Raw genomic sequence first — 24,348 nt, forward strand, 5'->3', positions numbered from 1 at the left:
TAGCCAGATACAATTTTTTCCCTCATGACTCCGTAGCTAGTTTACTTTAGCCTGATAACAATTGATATTACTAATCAACTGCCAGAATAAAACATTTACTGTAAAAGAAATTAAGAAATAATAAGTTTAGGATTTTTGTTTGATTACTTCTAATCTGGCTGTTTTCACCATTTAAGTGATGGTGGGTGGGGGTATTTTTAAGGTGACTAAGAAATAAATAAACTTGTCTACAGTGATTTGTTTTTGTTTGATTACATGTATTTACTTGAATATTAATAATTCTAATACAAATTTAATTAATTGTCATACTTTTTGAACAGGTTAGATAAACTGTCCAGTATTATTATTATACAGGTACTAATACCTTGTCTTTTCTCTTTAAAAAGACAAGGTATTGCAGTCTGAGCGCTGACTTGGGCCTTGATTTGACATAATCAATCAGTCAATAAGATGACTAGACTTGCCCTAGAAAAAACTTGCTTGTGACTTACCATCAAAAAAGTGCTGTTTGCTGAACAATTCAGCCATGAGGTTTTTGAGAGGAGCCTTACATTTAAAATAAATGTTTGACATTTTAGGACAGATGTTTAATGTCTTTCTTGCTGTGAGCTAGATAAGGAGATCAGGGCAGTTTGTACATCTGCATGGTAAATACACGGCTATAGCCAGGAGCTACCTCTAGTGAGAAACTTTACACCGATCCTTCGAGTCAGTATAGTCTAGGTCAAACAGTTTAGGGGACTTAAAACACACATTTTTAAGTGGACGGGATCTTTAACAGACACATATGGGAGTGGCATTGGGAGTTTGTATAGATGGTGTCATGCAGGTGTCCTTCTTCAGCAATGTAAATTTAGACTCAAAGAAAGACTGATGTCCCAAAAGAGCCCTAAAAGGTGCTCTGTGTGGCACCTTGCATGAAGGGAGTGGATGCTGAAAGGGGGAGTCCCTGCATCAGTTCACGGAAGGGTGGGAGGTTTTGTTTAAGCTTGAGTTCAATTTGGTCGTCATCCTCCCTCTGCCTGTGCCTCCAGGCTGTCCATGTTCAGCCTCACAACAGAGGCAGTCTTTTTTCACCAGTATGTTAATCCTGCCTGCCACCCCCGCCTTGGTGCTGCCTCTCCAGCACACCACCACCACCAACACCACCACAGAACAGAGCGCTGCCCAGCTCTCATTGATGGAACATGTTGAATTGTTGCATAATTTGAAAGCATTAGATCCTTCTCAAGACAGCTCCTCTATCCTGTGACGTTAAAGTGACGACCATCATGCATGCAGAGATGAGTACATAATCACAAGCTAAAATCAGTGTCACTCACTTGACCTTAGAGTGACGCTGAGCCATGACTATGTACTGCCATCATTGTTCTTTCACATCACAGCATGGTGGCTTTGTCCTCTCCGCACAATACAGCTCAAAAGAGCAAAGTGAAGCGGACACCGTTTTGTGTTTGCACCCATTTGCTGGTCAGTAGTGGCCCTATTCAGAATGCATTGATCAGTGCAGTGGCTGGGGAGGGTTGTGCCTCGCATGCAGTGGTGAGGGGACCTGACTCTCAAATACACCATTCAGCTGGGCGGTGTGTCCGCAGGCGCTGCATTAACTTGCCATGCTGACGCTATAGAGATGAGGGTCTATTTTCTAAGGTCATTCACCGGAGGCACTTCTATGGCACGTCATCCACGAGGAATAAATCGGCACCATGCTCGAGTGAGTCTATGCAACACCGAGCAACAACACATTGAAAATTCATTGAGACATTGTTATAATTACATCAACTTGAAACATAAGTGCTGCAACAGATTCTTATTTTCTCGATTATTCGTTTTAGTCAATACAATGTCAAAAAATGAAATGAATGAAATGCATAACATTATTTCCCTGAACCCAAGCTTATTTCTTCACAGAACTCCATTTTTTTCAATATAAAACAATAAAACTAAGTAGGTCCTCATATTGGAGAAGCTGAAATCTTTTGCTTGGGAAATGACTGGAATCATCGATTGATTATAGAAGCCAATTAAGTTAGTGTGTTGATCAACTCATTGATTAAAGGACTAATTGTTTGGAATCACCAAAGCATGCCATATACAGTAGACACAAATCCACTATACAGACAGTCTGACCTCCATTGCTAAAAACTGCTTGGTCTTCTGGGAAAATGCGTCACTATGAGTCTGTACTTTATGCTAGACTACCAATTAGTCCATGGCTGACAAAATAAATATGCATGCATGACTTTTTGTGTTGGATTTGTCCTTACTCAACCTTTGCAAGTTATTTTCCCCCCACTGACTTGTGCACATCGAAGTGTTTGATGCAAATCCTGACATTTCCACATCGGTTTTGGTTCAATTTTTTCGATTGCATTGACAAACTGTAATTTGGGTACTGTCTACTTAAATCCTATGCGGTGCAGAGAGAGTTCAAAAAGGAAAATGGCGGGGGTTGAATTTCAAAACATACGATTTCCAAAGGGGTACTGTTGCATCACATGGTTGTTTTCACCGCTTCAACCAGAATGAGCTCTCGTGTCACCGGGTTCACAAGTGGGCGAGGCTCCGCACAGACTGAAGCGGTGCGCAACCCCTCGGCTCAGCGCGGTGCATGAACCAGGCTGACCGCGGGGATGTGCCCGGGCACGAGGGGGGGTGTGTTGACTGAAACGCGAGAAGTTGCAGCGTCTCCCTTAAAACATCTCGGCGTACGTCGTTCCGTAGCGCCCGCCGTAACGACTCCGTTCACGAGGGACGCACATTGTTTATCCTCGAATGACCCCAATGCTGAAGTGAGAACATCCCGTTCCTGAGATATTAATAGCTCCCCTTGCGTCACCAAACTGGCGGAGCGCTTTGCTAGACACGCAATGGAGCCACAAACAGTGCCAGCAACACATTTTCCTCCTAAAGCAAACATGGTTATAAAACAGAGAGTCATCACTCTCTACCAGCTGTCTGCGGGTGTTACAGCCAATGTGATTACTACTTGTAAGTGTTACACACTTTGTTATTAAGGTGGTGGTGGGAGCTGTGACTCCTCGCCAGTAAGCCAGCCAGTGCACATTTAGGGGAGTTTAGTGTCAAACTGAAGGGCATTTACTCGCGTAAACAAAACATGGGTCACTCATGGGTTATCAGAAAACAAATATGTGTTTACTAGCCACTTCACAAAATCTGCAGAGGCAATTTTACAGCTCAGCAATCCATTTTGAGCCAGGAGGAGAGCCAATGTTGATGAGCAGTATAGTGTATAGCCCACAATGCACAATAAGCCATATGTTAACCCAGTCCCTTCCCCCAATCTTGGAGCCAAGTGAGGCAAGAGCTACAGTGCCTGGCCTGCATAGCTCCAGAGGGAGGGAGGGGAGAGAGGTGGGAGGAGAGTTTCTGTTGCTATGTTCTCTGGGAGTCTCCTGTCTGGAGGATCTATGGGCTGGCTGATTTTGAGGGCTGACATGGCAATGTTGTATGTAGGTCAGCAACAGTGAAACAACTTAGGCAGCCCCAAAAGCACACTGAAGGAAAAGCATCTACTGTACTGTAAATCTTTACATTGCCTGTTACTGGTATGCATAATCCTCCTGACTGACGGATTGTGTCTCACACAGTCTGTGCCGTTTTTTATTTCATCTGTACGCTGTGGCTGCATAGCTCTTCAACACCTGCATCCACAAGCACAAGAGTTGAGGCGTTCCATCCTGGATGATGCATGTTTTGCAGATGCCAAAAAAGAAACTGGATCCAACTCACTTTTGGATCCCACTCACTTTTTACATTCCTCATTAGAGATATGAGTTTGAGTCCTCAAATTGCCATTCAAATGCAGATGTTCAAACTTTGAATTTCCCCCCATGTTCACTTAGAAGATTTGCTTGACAGTTTATTCTTGACCTCGGAAACAAACTAAATCTGCTGATGACCTTGAGCCAAGATTGTTGATCTGCTGTTTTCAAGGTCAAAGGTGAAGTGAGCTTAAACAACCGATTGTGCCCTGAGCTTCATTTAACCTACTAGTTTCAGCTGCTTATTTTGAGAAACTGTCGTAAATCTTTTTCATGATCCCTTTATGAAGTTATAAGTGCTTCATAATCATCAAGGTACATGCTTTGCTGCAGGGAGTTTCTGTATTACGTCAGCATTGTCTCAGCCAAACCCTACTTCCTGTGAGTATGAGGAAACCGTTTGTATTTAAGGGAAATGATCTACACAGATTTAAAAAAAAACCTCAGCAGAAACATACAGACCAAAAGACTCAGGTGAAACCGATTGGATTAAACACCCGTAGCCTACATGAAGCAGAATGGTCCTTTTTTTCTTTTTTGTTAAAAACCTAGAATAACTATGGGGTCCTGATGAAATTCCTTGGCTTTGAATGAAGCCTGGATGCATAACATGTGCATGAATGATGGTTGAGTTCAGTGAGGTTGACGATGTTAATGAATACCAAGAGGACATTGCTTTGTGTGATCCATTAGGCGTTGGCTTTATTTGATAAACTGCATTTCACATTTAATTTAATTTCAGGTCCATCAGACTGCAAACACATCTATCTAACTATAAAGTGAGGAATCTGTGTGTGTGTGTGTGTGTGTGTGTGTGTGTGTGTGTGTGTGTGTGTGTGTGTCTGTGTGTGTGTGTGTGTGTGTGTGTGTGTGTGTGTGTGTGTGTGTGTGTGTGTGTGTGTGTGTGTTCATCTGATCTACTTCACACTTAGTGATGTGGGTTGTCTTTTTTAATGCGGTTTGGCCAGATGGTGGCGCTATAACAACAAACTTGTGGCCTGTAACTTTTGAACCATATGTTTCAGAAACAAAATGTTTCTTTTTCCTTGATGCTGTGGTTCCAGGCACATCTATCCATATCTCTCTGTGTGTGTGTGTGTGTGTGTGTGTGTGTGTGTGTGTGTACAGTATGTATGTGTGACTATCCTTCACATAACTCAAGAACCATTCATCCAATGGACTTCACACGACCAAAGGGAGTTGAGTGTGAAGTTGATTGGATGAGTGGTTCTCGTGAACGCTGCGAGCAGTGCTTTCGGGGGTCAAGCAATCACCTCGCTCGAAAGGGACATGCATTCTGATCAGTCACGTGCTCCGAACAGACGTACTGCACTAGTCACCGTAACACAGCTGAAGAGGTTTTTCTTGACAATATGTCTATGGAATTCAGAAGCTGCAGTAAATGTGTATTGGATAGTCTTGAATAGATTGAATGATTCAAGAGTTTAGCCTCAAACAGATCTGGTCTTTAAAGATTTGTCTGCTCCAACAGGACCAGCCGATTACCTTACTGCTGCTGCTTGCTTAGTCTCCTACCACCATCTGTGTTTCAGATCATCCAAGGCGGTTCTAATTACAGTCACAGGCAAGAGCCAATAGATAATGACAATGCTGCTATGATCAGCAGGATTAGACAGGTGCTTGTCGACTTGCTCTGACTGGGGCTTTTATGGTCTCAAACATACCCTGGACAATCAATGAGGAGACACGAAGCCCCGCTCAGAAACCCTAACAGAGCAATTTTATTTTCCATGTCACAGTTGTAGAGCTTTGTGTTGTGGCACACACAGACATCATGATTAGTGTGGCAATTTGATTGTATTTGGTGTTTATAGTTTTGCCTGTGATATATTCACTGGCGGTTGTTAGTCGCTCATTGTAATTATTCGCTCAGTAAATTAGAATTATCAAAGCTGTTGAAGTATGTCTCAGCATCTATGCACTGTAATGTTTTCTCTTTGTCATTGTAAAAACATTTTTTTACATACTATTTAAATAGATAAAGTTTTGTTGCAAGTTAAGGATCTTTATTTTCCTAGTCGCATGTGCATCTGTCAGTCGATATACTTATGCCCTTTACTTTGACCATGACACATTCAAGAGGATGATTCCTAATGACCCCCCCCCCCCCAAAAAAAAATGAAATTGGCATAGACATAAAGGTAAAAATTCCTCTTGACACCTCTAGCACTTAACTGTCTTGAAAAGTAATATCAGGATTTCCATGAAATTTCCTGTAGATGCTCCCCAGATGATGCATCCATATTTATGGTTATTTGACCCTGATCTATGTTTAGAAGCAACATAAACAATTTCACTTGTTCAGAAGAAATATTGACTTATAAAGGCCAGTGGCGTTATCAGACTTTTTTGACTGGGGTGGCCCGAGTGGGGCACTATATGGGCATGTACATTTACCATTTCTGTCGTCACCACACCCCATATCTACTTTAACCCGTAGAGACCAGACAAAATTTTGTCTTTTTAGGGGGTGCACATGTAACCATTTTTTATCATTGAAGAATTAATAAAAATAGTCAAGAATCCCTCTAAAACACCGTATTAAAACAAGACCATGAGGAACAAAAACCTAAACTGCATGAGATTAGCATAAAGTGAACGTGCCTGGGAGGCTAATCTTAATTATTTAGTTCCATCACTAGTGAGGCCCTAAGAAGAACCAAACTCATAATGTGATGTTTGTTACATCCAACGGTTTTGTACTGTGGGCTGTAATACATATGCCATCATCATCTTCATTTTTTATTTATTTTTTTCAATTATAGCCTTAAACCGCATTGTGGCCATGGTTATCAACAGCATTTTGTTTGGACACATCAAAAGAGAGCTCATGACTTTCTAATGCCAGATGATACTGTGTTATATGAATGACCCGGTCATAGAAACATCTCTCTGGATTACACAGAGCGAGCATGGCGCTAACACCAGTTAGCCTGTGGCTCAGATGAAGCATTGAAAATATTGACTGTTTTTGGCTCGTAATCCCGCTCACAGCAGCTCTTTGGCCGCAGAGGTAATCAAACAAGCACAGCCAATGGCTATTGATTTTGCTTGTTTACATCCGATTCTGACATTCATTTACATCTATTAAACTGTGGTCGTGGTGTCACACAAAGACAACTTTATCATGTGGCTTTGGTTCCTGGTGCAAAAGTGCTGATCAGCAGTTCTGTGCTTGTTGTCTGTCTAGCTGTCTGTTCCCGCCTCACATCTCTAGAGTGTGTTACTGCAGGGCAACTAAAATCTTCCGCTGCACAAATTCATGTCAGTCCCTTAAAAGGTCAGGAAAAGTGTAGGGGAAATAAGGCTTTTGAGTGCGAATCCCACATCTGGTTGTTTGGATGTTGGACAACGAGTTGATTCTGGAAGTTTACGCAGCTGAGCGCAAGACTCAACACCCCCTCCTCCAGTGAGAAAGATCTGCCTCACTGCTCCATGGGAAAGGCTTATGTGCTTCCCCCTCTGACAGCACAGCCACTGTAATCACAAACATGGAGGTTTATGAAACTCCTCTGATCAAAGGAAGGAGCCACTGTTCACTTCAGTATGAAATTGTGAAATGGAGTCACTGGTTGGAGTAACTTCCTGCGAGGTCAAGAGAGCGGCTGTTTTACAGCCCCACTGCAGCATATGGATTCCCTGTTAACCTTTTTTGTAGGCCCCGGGTCAATTCTGGAAATGACTTACTCCAGCATGTACTAACTGAGGAGCAGAATAGAGATACTTACGCCGGCTGTCCGCTTAGCAGCGCCACGCAGGAGATTCATGGAATGCATTTCTCCCGGGGGGCGGGTTTTCAGGAACAGATTTGCTCTAGTGGTGTGTAATGAACCAGTCCGCGAGCAGACGCAGACAGCTGGGAGTGTACAAGCCTGCCCTGCACGGTGTTCACCAGTGAAGCTGTTGGCCACAAGTAGACCTATAGTCTGCCACGCCTACTTCCCTAAAATCCATTTTGTGCTGACAGCAGAGCTCAGAGGAACCACTCCTATAAACAACGTCAGTGTTATCCACATACGTTGTAACTTAAGGCTCAACATTACTGTCTATTTACCATCACCACATTTCATCGGATTCTAATTATGTTATGTACTGTACAAAGTGAACACTGAGCATGTATGTATGTATGTATATGTACTGTGTTAAAGAAAACGTACTTATTCTATTATAAGTAAAAGCCCTGCATTCAGTGCATATACATTATTAAATATGACACTATTATACTGTTAATACTGCATTTCATTGATGGTTGAGGTTGAGCTAGTTTAATATAGTTTATATACTGTAAACTTAAATAGTTTAGTCCCGTTATATTTTTGTTATGTAAAATCTCAATCTGTAGAGTCACTTTACTGTAGCTGTCAGAGAAATGCAGTGGAGTAGAAGTTCAAGGTAGCATTAAATGTATACTCAAGTAAAGTATAATTAACTCAAATGGGTACCGTCTAGAACTTCAGCAAATTTACTTTCCACCACTGCCAACATGTACACTTGAATTTGGCAAGAAACAATTTGAAGAATCATTTAGAAAAGAGGAAAACAAATAATCTGAGATTTTTAATTCAATAAACACAAGAATAATTGAATATATATCCTTGTAAGACATCAGCTAGCAGAAATGTGGATAACTTATGAGCAGTGTAACCCAGAAAATAGACACAAGGCCCTTTTTTTCAACTTATTTCATATGTTCATATGTTCCCCCAAGAACCACAACACAAATGTTGACTTCATAATAGTAAAGGCTATATACCGTAATATAAAGTACATTTTTGATTGATATCCATGACTCTGTTCCACACTTCTTTAATATATCCTTTTGTTGGGTTTAAGACATACAAATTAATCTTTTACTGTGTCACGCCTAATAAGTGGTTATTATGTGGGTAGCACAAGGTGCTTCCATAGAAATGCAGAGAGCAGAGGGAACATGTGCTAACATGACCCACTAAAGACAAACCACTAACGACCATTTCCTGCCCTTAAGTTCAGACAGTGTGTTTGGCCTGTGGGGAGAGATGAAATGTCAGCACAGATACGTCATCCCTGTTATGTTATAACCCTCTACACTTGTAACACAGTGTTTTATTTGTCCAACTGTGTCCATTTTATTATCAGCTGAATGTGTTTGAATGTGTCCTGTTGTGAATATGCCCTCCGTGCAGAGGGACTGAAAGCACCTGAGGCACCAAGGTCTCAGGTGAGGGTGTTGACTGTTGCCTTAACAACCAGGAGAAACATTGGCTGCTCACTGCGTCACAAACACACAACTTTTATTGTTTTGTTACTGTAGGTCAAGGCAGATCACCTTGATTAAAACCAGCACACACAAGAAGACCTAATGCCTTTGTTTGGTGTTTTTCACCTGCAGGTTTCTGCTGTACTTGTGTTCCATGTATTTAAATGTTTGGGTTTTCTTGCCAGGGGTGGTGCCTGTAAGCACTCCACAGGTTCACGAGGAACAAAGAAGGACTTCCACAGCACAATTCTTCCCCTTCCTTGAACGGTGTCTTCTTCCAGACTATTACATGTGGAATTCGTTTCACTGTAACCTGATTTCCAGCTGCTGGCTTTGTCCCATCTGGATTAGGTGATGACATTAGTCACACAAGACATTTACAAATTATCATGTAAAACAAGGTAAATTGAGCTTGTCTGAAATAAAGGGGGAAGTAAAGGGAACCAGTCCGCCTTTTCTTTTTGTGTTGAGTATGCTCATGGTTCTGGCTGTACTAGTGAATGTGACATACACATGACCTCTGAGATAACCTGAGAGTATTAAAGCACAAAGTGTTTTGTACACTGTGGCCTCATGGCCAGAGATAATGCACACTGCCCATAGCGATACCATAAGTTAGAGTGCCCTCTCGTGGTTGAAGTTGGGAATTCTCTGCTCTCAGGACACCTGTGCCCTTTCATATGTTTCAAGTAGTCAGGTGTTTGTACATTGTGTACTAGAAGCTAATTGCTGCTGTGAATCCTGGCAGATGTTGTATTCACCTTACACAAAGCTGTCACATTAATTCTGACTAATGAATAATAAAATGTTGGTTATTTGAATGAACTGATTTCAAAATCACTCTGCAAGGCTTCATTTTCTATAACATATATTTGGGCACCAGGGAGATGTATTTCCTGAGTACTGACTGGAAGGCACCTTCTCTGCAGACAATAACCGCTTCAATGATGCGTTCATGGTAGGTTGGATTTACTTTAACTCAACTCATCATTGCCTGCTGCCTGTGAAAAGAGATTTTGTCAACATCCTGTTGTATTTTTTGTCCTTTCCATTATCTCCTGTTCTGTATTACAAGTTGCCAAATATGTCAATTCTACAACTGATGTCAGCAGTATAAAACCAACATAATTAAAACTACAGATCACATTTGCAGCAATAGAAAGTACTATCAAGTGTGGCTCTTTGAATTACAAGACTCAACATACTTTATTGCTTTCTTAGGGAAAATGCATCACTGCATTACAGAACCTCTCCAGACATATAAGATCATATAGAACTTTATTTATCCCAAAGAAAATGAAATGACAATTAAAGAATAAAAATAATAGAGTAATAAACATACGTGTATAAGGTGTAATGCTCACACCAGTGCCTAATATAATTATACGTAAGTAAGTAAGATACATTTAGTAAAATAGGTTAACTACAATATAATGTTGAAAAATAAATATTGCACATGATATGGATTCTCAGTGTCCGATGCTCAGCAGCATATTTAGAATCACTCATATATTAAAATAAAGTTGCACATGTAGTTATCTCTGTCATGTTGTTTTGGTCTGGGCACACTTTTCAAATCCATATTTGTCCTTGCTTCTGCACCATTCAGTGCTCTTCTCCCTGAGACAAATAATCTCCTCCACTGATACATGCAAAGCCCCCAACAGATGATGAGGCTCATTTGTGTCTGCTTAGTAGGAGAAATTACGCATTAGAGGCATTCTCAGAGGCAGACGACACGGAGACACAAGCCTGGAGTGGTGTAGAAAAAACATAACCTTTATTCATGAACATGACTCTCTGCCAAGTTTGAGATAAAGACAAAAAGGAAGTCATCCAACTTTCCTCAGTGACCAAAACAGGTAAGGCTTTATCTCACTCGTGCTGACAACAGCCCAGCAAATACCTGTGATTTGATACTGTGGAATAGTTTGATGGTTAACTCTTTGCTGCTCTTCCATATGCTTCTGCTGCACTTTAATGGTGTGCCGGAATGTGTTTCTGCCAGCTTCAATTTTGTACAGGAGGATTTTGTCTTTCCTCATAAACCATGCTGTCCCACCGGTGTGTCAGTCATTAAACAGCCATGCTGTGAAGCCAGACTTCGTTCACATCCACAGAACTGTACTCGCAAGTCTAGTGCATATCCAAATGTTTATAAAGATATGAAATGTGCAGCTATAAATAAGCGTCTTAGGTTTGTATATTTCACACAGTGTAAATATCATATACGATGGCCTCAACAGAGCGCTGGAAGAGCTCTATGTTATCATAATAAATACATTTTCAATGTTAAAATGGGAAAGGTTGGTGTTATCCTAATATTGACAAAGTCTGTGTGGGGGATCAACTCAGCACATTACTTATGTTTTCCCCTCATAACCATTCTACTTAGTATCCAGCAGGGGGAGTAGCTGCATATCTTTTCTCTGTCTATGGACTGGAACTTGAATCTTTTTTTTTTGTGCATCTGTAGCTCTGAGATTTTTCATTTGATCAGAAGATATAGACAAATCTATCTACATAAAAACATATGCACTGTGTTCCTTTTATGTATGCAACACCCTGTAACAGATCTGCCGTAATAGCAGACAATTAAGATTTAGAAGTTGAGGCGCATCACATTTTCGGTTCAGCTAAACATTTATAATGCCATGAAGATGTTGCGTAAGAGGTTTCAGTTGATGTAGAAGTGAAAAATTTGGCATTAAAGTAATACAATTCATTACCACTAATGTTCCCATTGCAAGCTCTGTTAATGAATAGCAAAAATAGTTGCTCTTATTCGTCAGGATAGGCCAAATGGAACGTGGTATTAAGCCTTAATAGTTTTGTTTTCCATCAGTTTTGTTGGTATTATATAAGAGGTCAAACTCTTAACAATACTTAACATCAAGCTGCTCTGCATCTGCATTGTGACTGTGAGACTACTTTATGTGGAACAAAACAAAATGTCAAATGATGCCATCAAATGGGAACGAGAGAGATTAAATCCAACATGCGTTAAATTCTGCTACATTCTAATGGTAACGTAACTATAGCCATCATTTTTCCGACGGAGTTTAACAACATGAAGGTGTGCAGTTTTAAATAATTGGTGAAAATATTCCTGGTGTGTTTCTCCCAGAGTACTGCCTTCTAGCCTTCGTTCATGTTACTGTGTGTTAATTCTGACTCCAACTCTGTATCTGTGCATACCTTTCTGTGTGTGCACCCTGATGGGACACTCCTGTCTTCCCTGTCAGACACATTGAGTCTCATCTGGTGGGAAAACCTTTGGCTTTCTGCCGGCTACCTTTAGCCTCACAGCTTGCATGGTCTCTCTAAGCCTGTTTTGGGGTTGTGGTGTGCCAAAGTAGATTTACCTTCAATAACCATTTATTAAATCTCTATCCATTAGACTCTGAGGCTTCATAAGAGCCAGCTGCATTAAGCCTGATTATGGGATGCCCAGCAGAGGAAAAGGGTCTATGTGTCAAGTGTGTCATCGAGTGATTTATATTCCTGGCTGGGATCTGAGTCTTGTCAGTCGGGAGTAAGCTGCAGAGAGGAGAGAGAAGCGCTGAAACCTTTATTGATGTGAAATCTAGATCATTTTTTAGAGTTTGAATCCAGGGGTTGCAGTCATGCCTTGGTACTGTAGCGGGTATCTATGGTTTCTGTCCGTTTCTGACATTGACATAGCTGCTGAACCCTGATCTGTCGCCAGTCTTGAAAGGATCCATCTCAAAGTCAGTTTGACTTAAATTCTTTAAGTCTTCAACATGGACTCCAAGGGCCCGGGTGGCAACTTTAAACGGTCCTCCCTCAAACGCACCACATCTGGCTCACAGAAGGTAAGATGAAGCCTGTTCTGTCACATTCAACAGATGATTCTACATTACCTTGATGAGTTGGATCTAATCTGGACTGTTTTAATTTGTCTTGAAAAAAAGTTTATAACAGTTTAATAGTGTTTTTCTTGAAATGTACACTCCCCGGCCTTTTTCTTGGGTACACCCTTCTAGTACCAGGTCGGACCTGTTGCTCTCAGAACTGCTTTAATTTGTGGCATGGCTTCAACAAGGTGGAAACATTTCTCAGAGATTTGTGTCCATTTTGACATGACAGCATTACACAGTCGCTGCAGATTTGTCGGCTGCACATCCATGATGCGAATCTCCCATTCCACCACATCTCAAAGGTGCCCTATTGAATAAAGATCTGTGAATGTGGGGGCCGTTTGAGTACAGTGAACTCATTGTCATGTATAAGGAAACCAGTTTGAGATTAATTTGAGCTTTGTGACATGCCACATTATCCTGCTTTAATTAACAATTAGAAGATGTGGTCATAACGGGGTGGCATCAGCAACAATACTCTGTGCTCTGATGTATAAATGATACTGATTTGGTACAAAAGGTCCTAAAATGTACCAAGAAAATATCCCCAACACCATTACACCACCAGCAACCTGAACTGTTGACACAAGGTAGGATCGATTATGGTTCATGTTGTTACTGACAAATTCTGATTCTACATCTGAGTGCCGCAGCAGAAATCAAGACTCATCAGTCCAGGAAATGTTTTTCCAATCTCCTATTGTCCAATTTTGGAGAGCCGGTCCCAAATGTAGCCCCAGTTTCCTGTTATTAGCTGACAGGAGTGGTCTGCTGCTGCTGTAGCCCATCTGCTTCAAGGCTTGACATGTGCATTCAGTTGTAACAAGTTTTCCCAAAGCAATTTCAGTCAAAAGCAACTGGACTTGGTTATTTGTCTAGGAAGACGTTTTACCTCTCATCCAAGAGGCTTCATCAGTTCATGTACGCAACTGACCAGGTTGGGACTGGTCCAACTAACTGGTGTGGAGATCCAGGTATTTAACCTTTCACAAGGCCAATTATGTCACTGGAACCCTTTGTGCTCCAAGTGCCAACGACGTTGTTAGAGTGACAGTCGTTGGTGGGAAGTAGGTTTTGACTTCGTTAGTGCTATATTGAGTCTTAACGGCAGTCGTTGAAGTAACAGGAGGCCATTTGTGAACAGTTGTTTTTTGAGGTTAGATGGTTGAATCTCTTGGGAAGGGATGAGAGGGCAGCATTGTAAATTGGAGATAAGAGGTGTCCCTGACCTCCTCCTCTGTTTAGGGATGGTTTCTCTACTTTTGCATAGATGGCTTCTTTTACTCCTCTTTCAAACCATCTGTCCTCTCTGTCCAGGATGTGGAAATTGTTGTTATCAAAGAAGTGGGCTTTCTCCTTGAGATGTAAGTGGACAGCAGAATCCAGGTCTGAGGAGTTAGCTCTCCTGTGTTGGGCCATGCGCTTATGGTACTTGGCACTTGAAGCACAAAGGGTTCCAGTGACATCATTGGCCTTGTGAAAGGTAAAATACCTGGATCTCCACACCAGTTAGTTGGACCAGTCCCCGCCTGGTCAGATGCGTACATGAACTGATGAAGCCTCTTGGATGAGAGATGAAACGCCTTCCTAGACAAATAACCAAGTCCAGTTACTTTTGACTGAAATGGCTTTTGGGATAACGATGACCTGGACAAACGAGAACATTCACAGGCTTATTGTAACAAGTTGTTACTTGAATTACTGTTGCCTTTAGCTCGAAACTGTCTGGCAATTCTCCTCTAACCTCTACTATCAAGAATGCATTTATGCCCAGAGAACTGCCGCTTGTTGAGTATTTTCTCTTTTTCAGAGCATTGTCTGTAAACCCTAGAGATGGTTGTGCTTTAAAATCCCAGTAGAACAGCAGAAATTAAATACTCAAAACAATCTGGCACCAGCAACCACGTTAAATTCAAAGTCGCTTAAATCACCCTTTTCTGATGATAGGTCTGAACGTCAGCAGCTCGCCTCGACAATGTATACGTGCCTAAATGCACTGAGTTGCTGTCACATGATTGGCTGATAACATATTTGCGTCAATGAGCAGTCGTACAGGTGTACAGTGTGTATCTGTGGAATTCATTCTGAAAGTAAAAATTTGATGTTATTTTATAAACGTTATCTTTAAATGAAGGACGACTGCCCTTTATCCTTTATCTAGTTTTTTTTTTTACTTGTTGAAACCAGAAACCATCTGACTATTCAGGGAAGGACTTGTGTTACACATCATGTCACATGAAACCATATGAGCTGGCCACATTGGATCCTGACCAATCATTTCAGAGCCAGCATAATGACAGGCACCATTCAGGAGAGTGGGTTGTATATTGGTGTGCACGTGGTCTGCACTCCAAGCCTAGCAAACTTACTGCTAAGTGGTGTCTGAAGCTGAGCAGGCTCCAAGAGCCGCTCACTCCAGTGCTGCAGTTTAATCCTTCATAATGGCCCAGTATGGACCACTATGGCCATGACAGATTAAGGACTTTTATATATTTCTAAAGTCTGCTTTCATGTGATTAACACACCCCTGTTAACATGTCCTTGAAAGCAAGAAAGATGTGATTTGTTTTATATGCATACATGCTTCTGCTCCCAATCCAATGAGCGGTGCATGCTGGGATTAAAGCATGCACACTGCAAACTGAGTTTACTGTATGTTGTTCTTGCGGATGCACGAAGGCACAGGACAGTGGTGGGTCAAAGAACCAAAACACTTTCTTATCTTAGAAAGAGAAAATAGAGAGTGCTGCAAAGAAACGTGTGTTAAAAAATAAATCTTCAAGGAAAGGGGAAGTTGTAAGGTAGGATTTAAAAAAAAAAAAAAAAAAAAGGATTGTACATCTAATGGAACTTCATGGTATTGGATGACAATGCATTTATACTCAAAGGGTCTTCATGCAGATCATGTGTTAATATAGGATTTCTAACTTACTATCAAGAGGGCCTTGGGTGCTCGTCTTTATTGTTTATTCTTATTTACTTATTTAAATATTTTAAATAAACCAGAAAAAAAGATCAATGTGGAAAATAAACTGTGAAGAAAGTCTTGAAAAATGAATCTCTTGTACATCTAGTATATATTCATAACAATCCAAAACCTCACAATGTTCCAGTAAATATGCATGTTTCTTTTAGAAAAATACTGGTTGATCATGTGGTTAAATCAGCCCAACTTGTAATGCACTGTATATATCAACAATATATCTGACACAGACATCATAAACACTAAAATAATTTAGTGTGATGGGTTTCTATAAACTACAGCGGGCATTATTTGGTGGGCTTAATATACTTTGCATAATCCATAGCCTTTTTTGATATGAGGTTTTACTCTGTAAAGCAATCAGCACTGGCGTGGCCCTCAGATACACTTTTAATGAGATCCGATATGTTGCTAAATATAAACTCATTGGCTGCACAGACCACACTGCTGAGAGATAACACTGTTCTTTTTGTTCATGTTGTTACAATGGTCTTTAATCATGGATTTATCTGCTTTATTCAAATGATAGGCATATATTTCATCATTTACAGTGGGTTATGGTATGAAGAAGGATTTATTTTTCATCCACAGTATAATGCATCAGAAATAAAGTAAAGGCGATATCTCTTTGACTGTGGGAGGATGACACATGATTAGAAATGAGGGAGAACTCGCTGGGTCCTCCAACAGAGAGCGCATTCAGTTAAATGCGTTCACATGATATTACCTTGTTGCCATAAATGAACCGCGTCTACTGACCTTTGACCTATTTTACTGAGAATTAGTAGCTTGAGGCTCAATAGTTAGGAAGGGAATGGCTTGAAAGCATCTGTAGCCTGATGTGTTTAAATAACTACTTGTGAGGTTTGTGCTCAAAACAAATAAAGCACATTTTCTTTATCAATAAAAAGCAACAAAATCTATTTAAGTTGGACTAACAAATCCAACTATTATCACTCGGGTTGTGGGGTCATATGACCGTGTGATGTAAGCATCAGGCTCTGGTCAGGTGAGGCTTTAAGGCTCAGGGTCAGGGGTTGGACTGGAGCCGACCCTGAAGGTCAAAGTTTGCAAAGCTTCTAAAAAAAAAATAATACCAGTAAGATCTTAGTAAAGTTCAGTTAAATTAGTTAAATTACGTAAGTGCAAGCTTAGCTGGGTTGTTGTACCTAAATTATCAGTCAAACCAAATATATTTTTATAAAAGATGTAGTCAAAGCAAAGGGAAATTGCCTTGAAGATTTATGGAAATCCTTACACGTACAATTAAATCAAGTAAGAAAGTGATATATTTGCTACTTAATCGGTTAAATAACTACTTTCAAACTTTTATGACTGTGGCCTGTGGTCATACCTTATAAAATAGTTTGAGAGGATTTCACTTAAATCTGTTTCAGTGCCGGGGAATGCTTCTCTTCCACTAAAGATTTTATATCTGTTTTTACAGAAACTTATACCTTCATTCTGATCCCCTGACTTTATGTCAAATTTAATTTGCTATCTTTTTCAGTGAGACTTTCCTTCGTGTTAAACTAGCTGAATTAAAACATGTCTTATGACTCCCTCAACTCTTGGGGATAATCAGTGACATGTTGGACTCGTGATGGCTAACTGGATTTTCAAACCCAGGAGGAACAATGAGTGCATTTACAAACAGGGCGGACTGAAAACAGTTAGGGTCACAGTTATTGCAAATTTGCCTATAACTCGAGTGCGTCTCTTTGTCCAACTATCTTTCCCCTCAAGTGATAATATGTAAATGGAAGCTTTTTATTCGGTCCACGTGGGATCGACCATGAGTCTGGAATATTTCTTTTTCTTTTTTTTAGACAGTAGGCTAGAGGAGTATACATGGGCTTCCTTCCTGTCACACTGCATCAAGCTCTAACTACATCGCCATTCAATACCAAAGCAGAGCAATTAGTTGCTTTTATCTTCAACTCTGGTGACATTCCATTAGGACCCCCAAATCCTTTCTGATCCATTTCACTTGTGCTGATGAGGCTTTTGTTGTGTGAAGGCCATCGTGACGACAATATTCAGAATAAATCACACATATAGCTTTTACTCAGGCTTAAAAAGTCACCGACTGTAAACAATTATGTGTTCAAAATTGCACTGAAATTGACCAGGTGGATGTCAACATGCACACATACAGCCATCATTATACCTTTTCCTTATGACTGTTGGGAGCTGAACCGTCCGTGTAATTGTAGCAGCACTGGAACAAATTTGCCGTGATCTGGTTGCTCAGTAAGCTGTGGGTCAGGAGACCTGGCCCATGTGATTTCAGTGCAAAAAGGCATGATTGTATGGCATGTATCTCAGCATTATGAAACTAGTAGAAGTACCTATTCTTAGAGAAAATCAGGATCGGAAAACGAGAGCAATATACTGTGTTTGGAGGAGAGACATCATTGCATCCGTACAGCCAATAAAATAGGTCATACATATATTGTACACCTTTTCTGTGGCCTTTCAGCAAATAAAGAGATAACTATAATTTCCATTTCACACAATTGTCTTTTGTTATTAACGGCCATTTCTCTGAAAATGCGGCTTGTTGGAATGAATGTTGTTTACTGTTCCGAGGCTTGTCTTAAGTCTTGTTAATTTGCTCGGTGTGACACAATCTGATCCTGCAGTATCCAAATCTTCAAGGTTTTTCTTGTTAAGTGCTCAAAAGGCAGCTCTTAACGAGGCAGCTGGTTGCTGAATGGATTTTGGTTTTAATTGCTGCGGTTAATGAGTTTAAGTAGGCTGAAATAACTGCGACATGCTCACCAAACCCTTCTGGAAATGCGCTTTGTTTTCTTCGGCTATAATTAACAGCGGCCCACGTGCGTTTTTACCGGAGCAGGACCAGAAGGGGGAAGTTGGCGGAGATGTTAGGCTTCTCTCTCTGTCTTTCTGTGTCATCAACCACCAACCTCCCTTGTCTTTTTCACTCAGAGTTACAGTCAGACTCAAACTGCTCACTTCAACCATAAAAGGAGAGCTTATTAAACCATTTCACATGAGGAAGGTTTTAAATGGATGTCTACAACTTTGTGCTTGTTAAATCCATCTCAGCTTCTAGCTCGCCTAATGCCTTCCTCTAGTTATTAAAGCATGCTCCTGAAAGCCCTTAATGACTTTAAATAGTTTTAATTGAATAACTCCATTAAGTCCAGCATGTACAATAACGATTCATTTCAAACTAATCTAAATAGGTCATATTTTATTTTTCCCTACCCAAACAGAGGCCTATTGATATTCCAATGATCTGTTTTAGCCCACAGTTTAAACTTTTGTCAAACAGTAACACCCCTTTTCAGCCTGCTGGGAAGTTATTTAATATACAAACGCATAGAAGGTTTTTAAAATGCAAATCCACTTAACATGAGCAAAAATGAAAAAGCAAGAGCGTATTGAATAGCTGGTCTGTTGAGTTTTCATTTCTTTCATAAAAACACCGTGGATAGAAATAGAGATTAACTGCAATTAGCATTGACTGACCTTGCCCCCAACTGGAGACCAGTCATGTCTTAACAAGGCGCCTTCCAAAAGAATGCCTGCATCCAATTCTCTCAATTATGCAAATTGGGTTGAAATCAAAGTAGTTGGAGGGGGTGAAAAACTTTCAAATGAAATGTTGGGGAGCCTCTGAACGAGACTGCAGTGCTTTTAGGTTAGCAAGTCTGCTCCGTCTTCTCACACAAGCTAAGATCTTCCACACTGTGAAGTGAACACAAAGAAAGGAGTTTCAACAAATTGGGAGATTAGGGGCCGGTTATCAAAGTAGATTTATTGTGCCTTGTTCAAGCGAAGGATGAAAATACCCTGTGGGCATGGAGAAGGGGTCATGGGACTTCCAAAAGGATTACCTTGAACTGGAGTCATGAGACTTGGGCGAACAAAGACCCTGCTCACATGCTCATCATATTAACCAGCCCTCATAAAGTGAAGAAGTTCCATGTCCTGTGGGATTCAATCAGAGCACTTGACTGGGAGCACAGCACCAGGATAAGGCTCTGGTAGAGGAGCAGCGGACTTCCTCTCTACTCTCTAGGCTTAACTTCCAGCAGCACTAGAGATAGGACTCTGCAGCTCGGACAGAAGATTGTATGTAAGTGTATCTACATTCTGTAACTTCTACTCTTTTAAAACTTTGCATCACTTTATTTTACTGAATTAGTTAGATATTACGGACACGTGGAACAACTTATGGATCATGGAAAGTGAATTCAGATGTGGGGGAAAGAAAACAGGCAGTACTGTGTGAGTTCTGGGTGCTTAGTGATGCATGATTACACTGAGATGGAAAACTGTCCAGACAAGACAGACAGCAACAACCAAGTTATGCCTTGGATGTTTTGGAAATACAAGGTGGTCATTTATTTATTTATTTTGTTTTTGAAAAAAAGCTGCCTAGGTAAAAAAAAAGTTATAAGGAAGAATGCAAAAATGCCAATGCAATTAAATAGTTAGAATTTGTTGTTTTTTTTTGTACGTAGTGATTTTATCTACTCAACCGATGACTCTTTAATGGGTCTGGTGGATAAAATCAGGTCATTGCAGTTGCAAACAATAGGGGTGCAAAAAAAAGAAAACGTTTTATTTATATTTGTATCAAGGCGAAACTCAATAAGACCAGCACATATCATCATATATGTATTTACAAGCCACGAATGTGTATTCATAGTGTGTAGAGAGGTTTAAATAAAAAGTATAGACCTGATTTGTTTTTTTTTTAATGCAGAACTTAACAGGGACAGTTTGTGGTTTTTGCAGCCGCCCTGCTGCTGCTCCTCTTAGTTGGCTGAGGACACTTGTGCAGATAAAGAGAGAACAGTACAGCAACTGTACTGTTATTTATTGTTCACAAGAGAAGACTCACAAGTCTTTCACTCAGACTTTAGACTCATAGGTGAAATTAAAATAAAGATCGTTTTACTATGTGTGTTATATATAATGATTTTTTTTTTTCATTTAACTTCCAAGTGTTTTCTTGAAAAGATTTGCCTCCAGTGCTTCAGTTTTAATTGGGCCTCCACCATCAACAATGGCCCTCAGAGAAACTGTGAACTAGGGTTATTTTTGCTCAGCACTGGAAAAACATCAGACAGCAGTCAGAGCCGGATTTGACAAAGTGTGTGGGCATAGTACTTTTGTGTGGTGCTTTTCACTGGCTGCTTATCAAGATCACGTAGACAATGCAAGGTGTTAGTCAACATTTACTGCGCTCTAATAATCTCAGGAATAATAGAAAATGCTCAACCTTACTGTGTACAGTGTCTTTGCCTGTTGATACCAGTCCCCATTATAAACTGTATTTCAAAGTCCAAAGTCACATGGATTTATATTTTCTCCTCTCTCACCGGGTTTCTATGCAGGATGCATATAGTCCTCATCTTTTAGCTGGGATTACTACGAAGAGGATTTTGAAATTTAAACTCAAATATATGCATAGATTATCTCCCTGTGACTTTGGTTTGACATCGTGTGAGCTGACACCTTTTTCCTCTCATCTTTTCTCTTTACAGGCACAAAGAGCCTGGATTGAACGGACCTTTTTAAAAAGAGAATGTGTTCACAAATTTCCTACCAAGGATCCAACCAGGTAATTACTCTCGATTTATTACTTGTAATAAACAAATGGCATAAGGTTTCAACAGCGGCTATTTCATTATAATTTTTAACATGACTCCACAACTCATGAAAACAACACAGATATATCACTACATTTGTTTAAATTCCACTGACATACTTATATTGAGTTTATAATTTTCATTTCACTCAAAATAATTTAAAATGTGAATACTATGCAACTCTATAAAAAAGGTTGCTTTAAAAAAAACCAACAACAACAACTAGCAAGCAGACTGGTAAAAACTTGTCAATTGGGCTCTCTTTGATGTAACTCAAGATTAATTATATAAATTCAGTCCCATGTTCACTATGAGTAATGTTATAAATATATTATAAATACTTTCTCTGGGTTTATTCATTAATTTAAGAAATCATAGCACCTATGACTACAGGTTGGCAGACATTTATCAAGATTAAAACAGAGTTTATTGTCGGACACGCTTACTATCTTGGGTTACCGAGAGCAGCCATGCAGAGCAGGCCTTTGTTCGCGGAGGCACACATTTCCCAGAAATGGGCACAGTCATGAAAGAGACTGTGCGATGTGTGCTTCGAGGAAAAGGCATGGCCTTCGTGAGCAGATTAAATAACACTTGGCTCAGATGCTTCTAGTCATGGTTCAACATTGGATAATATACTGCTCTTGAATTTCTATAAATAATCAACTCAGGTTTTTAAATTTAGAAATTTCATAGGGCCCGGGACTGACATGTTAACTAAGCAATGCTTGTTCTGTGGTCTATGTAGATGTGCCTGTGGTCAGCTGACAACGCAGCATGTGGCCATCCCTGCTGGTGCCAACTCACTGGAGGAAGCGAACCAGCTGGTGCAGATTGACACCCCAAAGGATAAATGGAGTGTGATCAAGCACACCAGGACCTACCCAACAGACGCCTTTGGCTTAATCGAGTTCCAGGGTGGAGGATTCATCAACAAGGCCATGGTGAGTCTCACCCACTAAAAAAGTACTGCAAAGTATGGTTTGATGAGAACTACGTCACAACAATGTTCTTGTCCCTTCTTTTCTTTCCCAGTATATTCGAGTCTCCTATGACACCAAACCTGACAACCTCCTGCACTTGATGGTAAAGGACTGGCAGTTGGAGCTGCCCACCTTGCTCATCTCCGTACACGGGGGTCTCCAAAACTTCGACCTCCAGCCCAAACTTAAGCAAGTGTTTGGCAAAGGCCTGATCAAAGCCGCTGTCACCACCGGGGCTTGGATCTTCACGGGTGGAGTCAACACGGGTAGGACAGTTCAGGATAATGCTTTTAACATTCACTTAACAAAATAACAATTCGTGACATTAGAAGATTACCTTTGGTCTAAATTGTGATTACATAATACCTGTTCTGAAATTTCCTGGGAGAGATTTGACCAACCCATTGTCACAGGTTTAAGCACTGTAATTAGAGCTTTTATTCGGACAATTCATCACAAATGAGATTCTGTGTAGATTTTTCACCCAGTAACCACAGTGTGTCCTATGATGCAGCCCCATTAGGCAGTTGAGAGAGGCATTGTTCAAGTTGCTATGTTTTGCTCTACACCTTAGGGGTGATGCGTCATGTGGGAGACGCCTTAAAGGACCATTCCTCTAAGTCACGAGGGAAGGTCTGCGCTATAGGAATAGCTCCTTGGGGCATCCTGGAAAACAAAGAGGATCTCATCGGAAAAGATGTGAGAACATTTGCTGCGTTTAGTTTCCAAAAAAAAAAGAACCTTTCTTAGTATTATAATTTTTCTCCCTTTTCCAGGTAAACAAACCCTATCAGACGATGGCAAACCCACTGAGCAAGCTGGCAGTGCTCAACAACAGCCACTCCCACTTCATCCTCACTGACAATGGCACCTGTGGGAAGTATGGCTCTGAGGTCAAACTCCGCCGGCTGCTGGAGAAGCACATCTCCCTGCAGAAGATCAACACGCGTAAGTCACAAGGCGCTCCGCAGAGCAGACGTCATAAGACATCCTCCATGGTCTGAGAGTGTGAGCCAGGGTACCGTTGGACATGTGGATGGAGAGCTCCTCTGTGGCCTGTGGGCTTCCCTTTGTCATCCTATGCCTGGAGCTCGGATAAGGCAGGGACAGCAAAGGGATGCTCAACTGTCACTACTGTCTTCACTCCCTCCATCCTCTGGTTTTGTCTGTTCACACATCACATCAATGTGTTCTGCTCCAGCATTTCATTCTCAAATTTCTGTTATTATCAGGTGACACTTTAGTGATAAACAGATGGATCGAAGGACTGAGGTTTTTTTTGTTGTGTTCCAGGTCTGGGTCAGGGGGTTCCTCTTGTGTGTCTGATAGTGGAGGGAGGTCCCAACGTCATCTCCATCGCACTGGAGAGTCTGAGAGACGAGCCTCCCATCCCCGTGGTGGTGTGTGACGGCAGTGGCCGAGCTTCCGACATCATTTCCTTCGCACACAAGTTCTCGGAGGATGGCGGGTGAGATTTTAGATGGCTTCTCCATTACTGTACTTGGATAATATTCCTCTGGTTAAAATGTCATCCTTGAATCTCCTCTCTCAGCCTGGTTAACGATGATGTCAGAGAGCAACTCTTGGTTACTATTCAGAAGACTTTCAATTATAGCAAAAGCCAATCGCAGCAGATCCTGCTCATGGTTATGGAGTGCATGAAGAAAAGGGAACTGGTGAGTGGATTAAAGTGAAAAATAAGGTGTCAATATCTTCAAGCTATTCCTTAATTGTCTTGTATTTGAAAATAACATGCCTGTGTCAATCAATAAATATTTCTGAGTTGTGAAGCATCTGGTCTCCATCGTCATTCATCCATTCCACTC

The 24,348-nt window shown here is 40.8% G+C and overlaps 1 protein-coding gene across 1 annotated transcript; it reads left to right on the plus strand.

Moving 5' to 3' along the window:
• The first annotated feature begins 9,870 nt into the window (after positions 1-9,870).
• LOC310948733 (transient receptor potential cation channel subfamily M member 1-like) lies at positions 9,871-24,229 on the plus strand. The gene is made up of 8 exons (XM_083915959.1): positions 9,871-10,003; positions 21,435-21,511; positions 22,288-22,483; positions 22,575-22,788; positions 23,097-23,221; positions 23,299-23,470; positions 23,816-23,990; positions 24,075-24,229. The coding sequence occupies exons 1-8, from the start codon at positions 10,001-10,003 to the stop codon at positions 24,214-24,216; spliced, it is 1,104 nt and encodes a 367-aa protein (XP_083772085.1). The 5' UTR covers positions 9,871-10,000; the 3' UTR covers positions 24,217-24,229.
• The last annotated feature ends 119 nt before the right edge of the window (positions 24,230-24,348 follow it).

Source organism: Echiichthys vipera (genome assembly GCF_963691815.1).
Source record: "Echiichthys vipera genome assembly, chromosome: 7".
Taxonomy (NCBI): Eukaryota; Metazoa; Chordata; class Actinopteri; order Perciformes; family Trachinidae; genus Echiichthys; species Echiichthys vipera.

What these genes read in the sequence shown, in the direction of transcription:
- LOC310948733 (XM_083915959.1), top strand. An exon ending in GATTCATCAACAAGGCCATG is followed by an intron (nt 22,484 to 22,574) that starts GTGAGTCTCACC and finishes TTTCTTTCCCAG; the next exon opens with TATATTCGAGTCTCCTATGA. An exon ending in CACGGGTGGAGTCAACACGG is followed by an intron (nt 22,789 to 23,096) that starts GTAGGACAGTTC and finishes TCTACACCTTAG; the next exon opens with GGGTGATGCGTCATGTGGGA.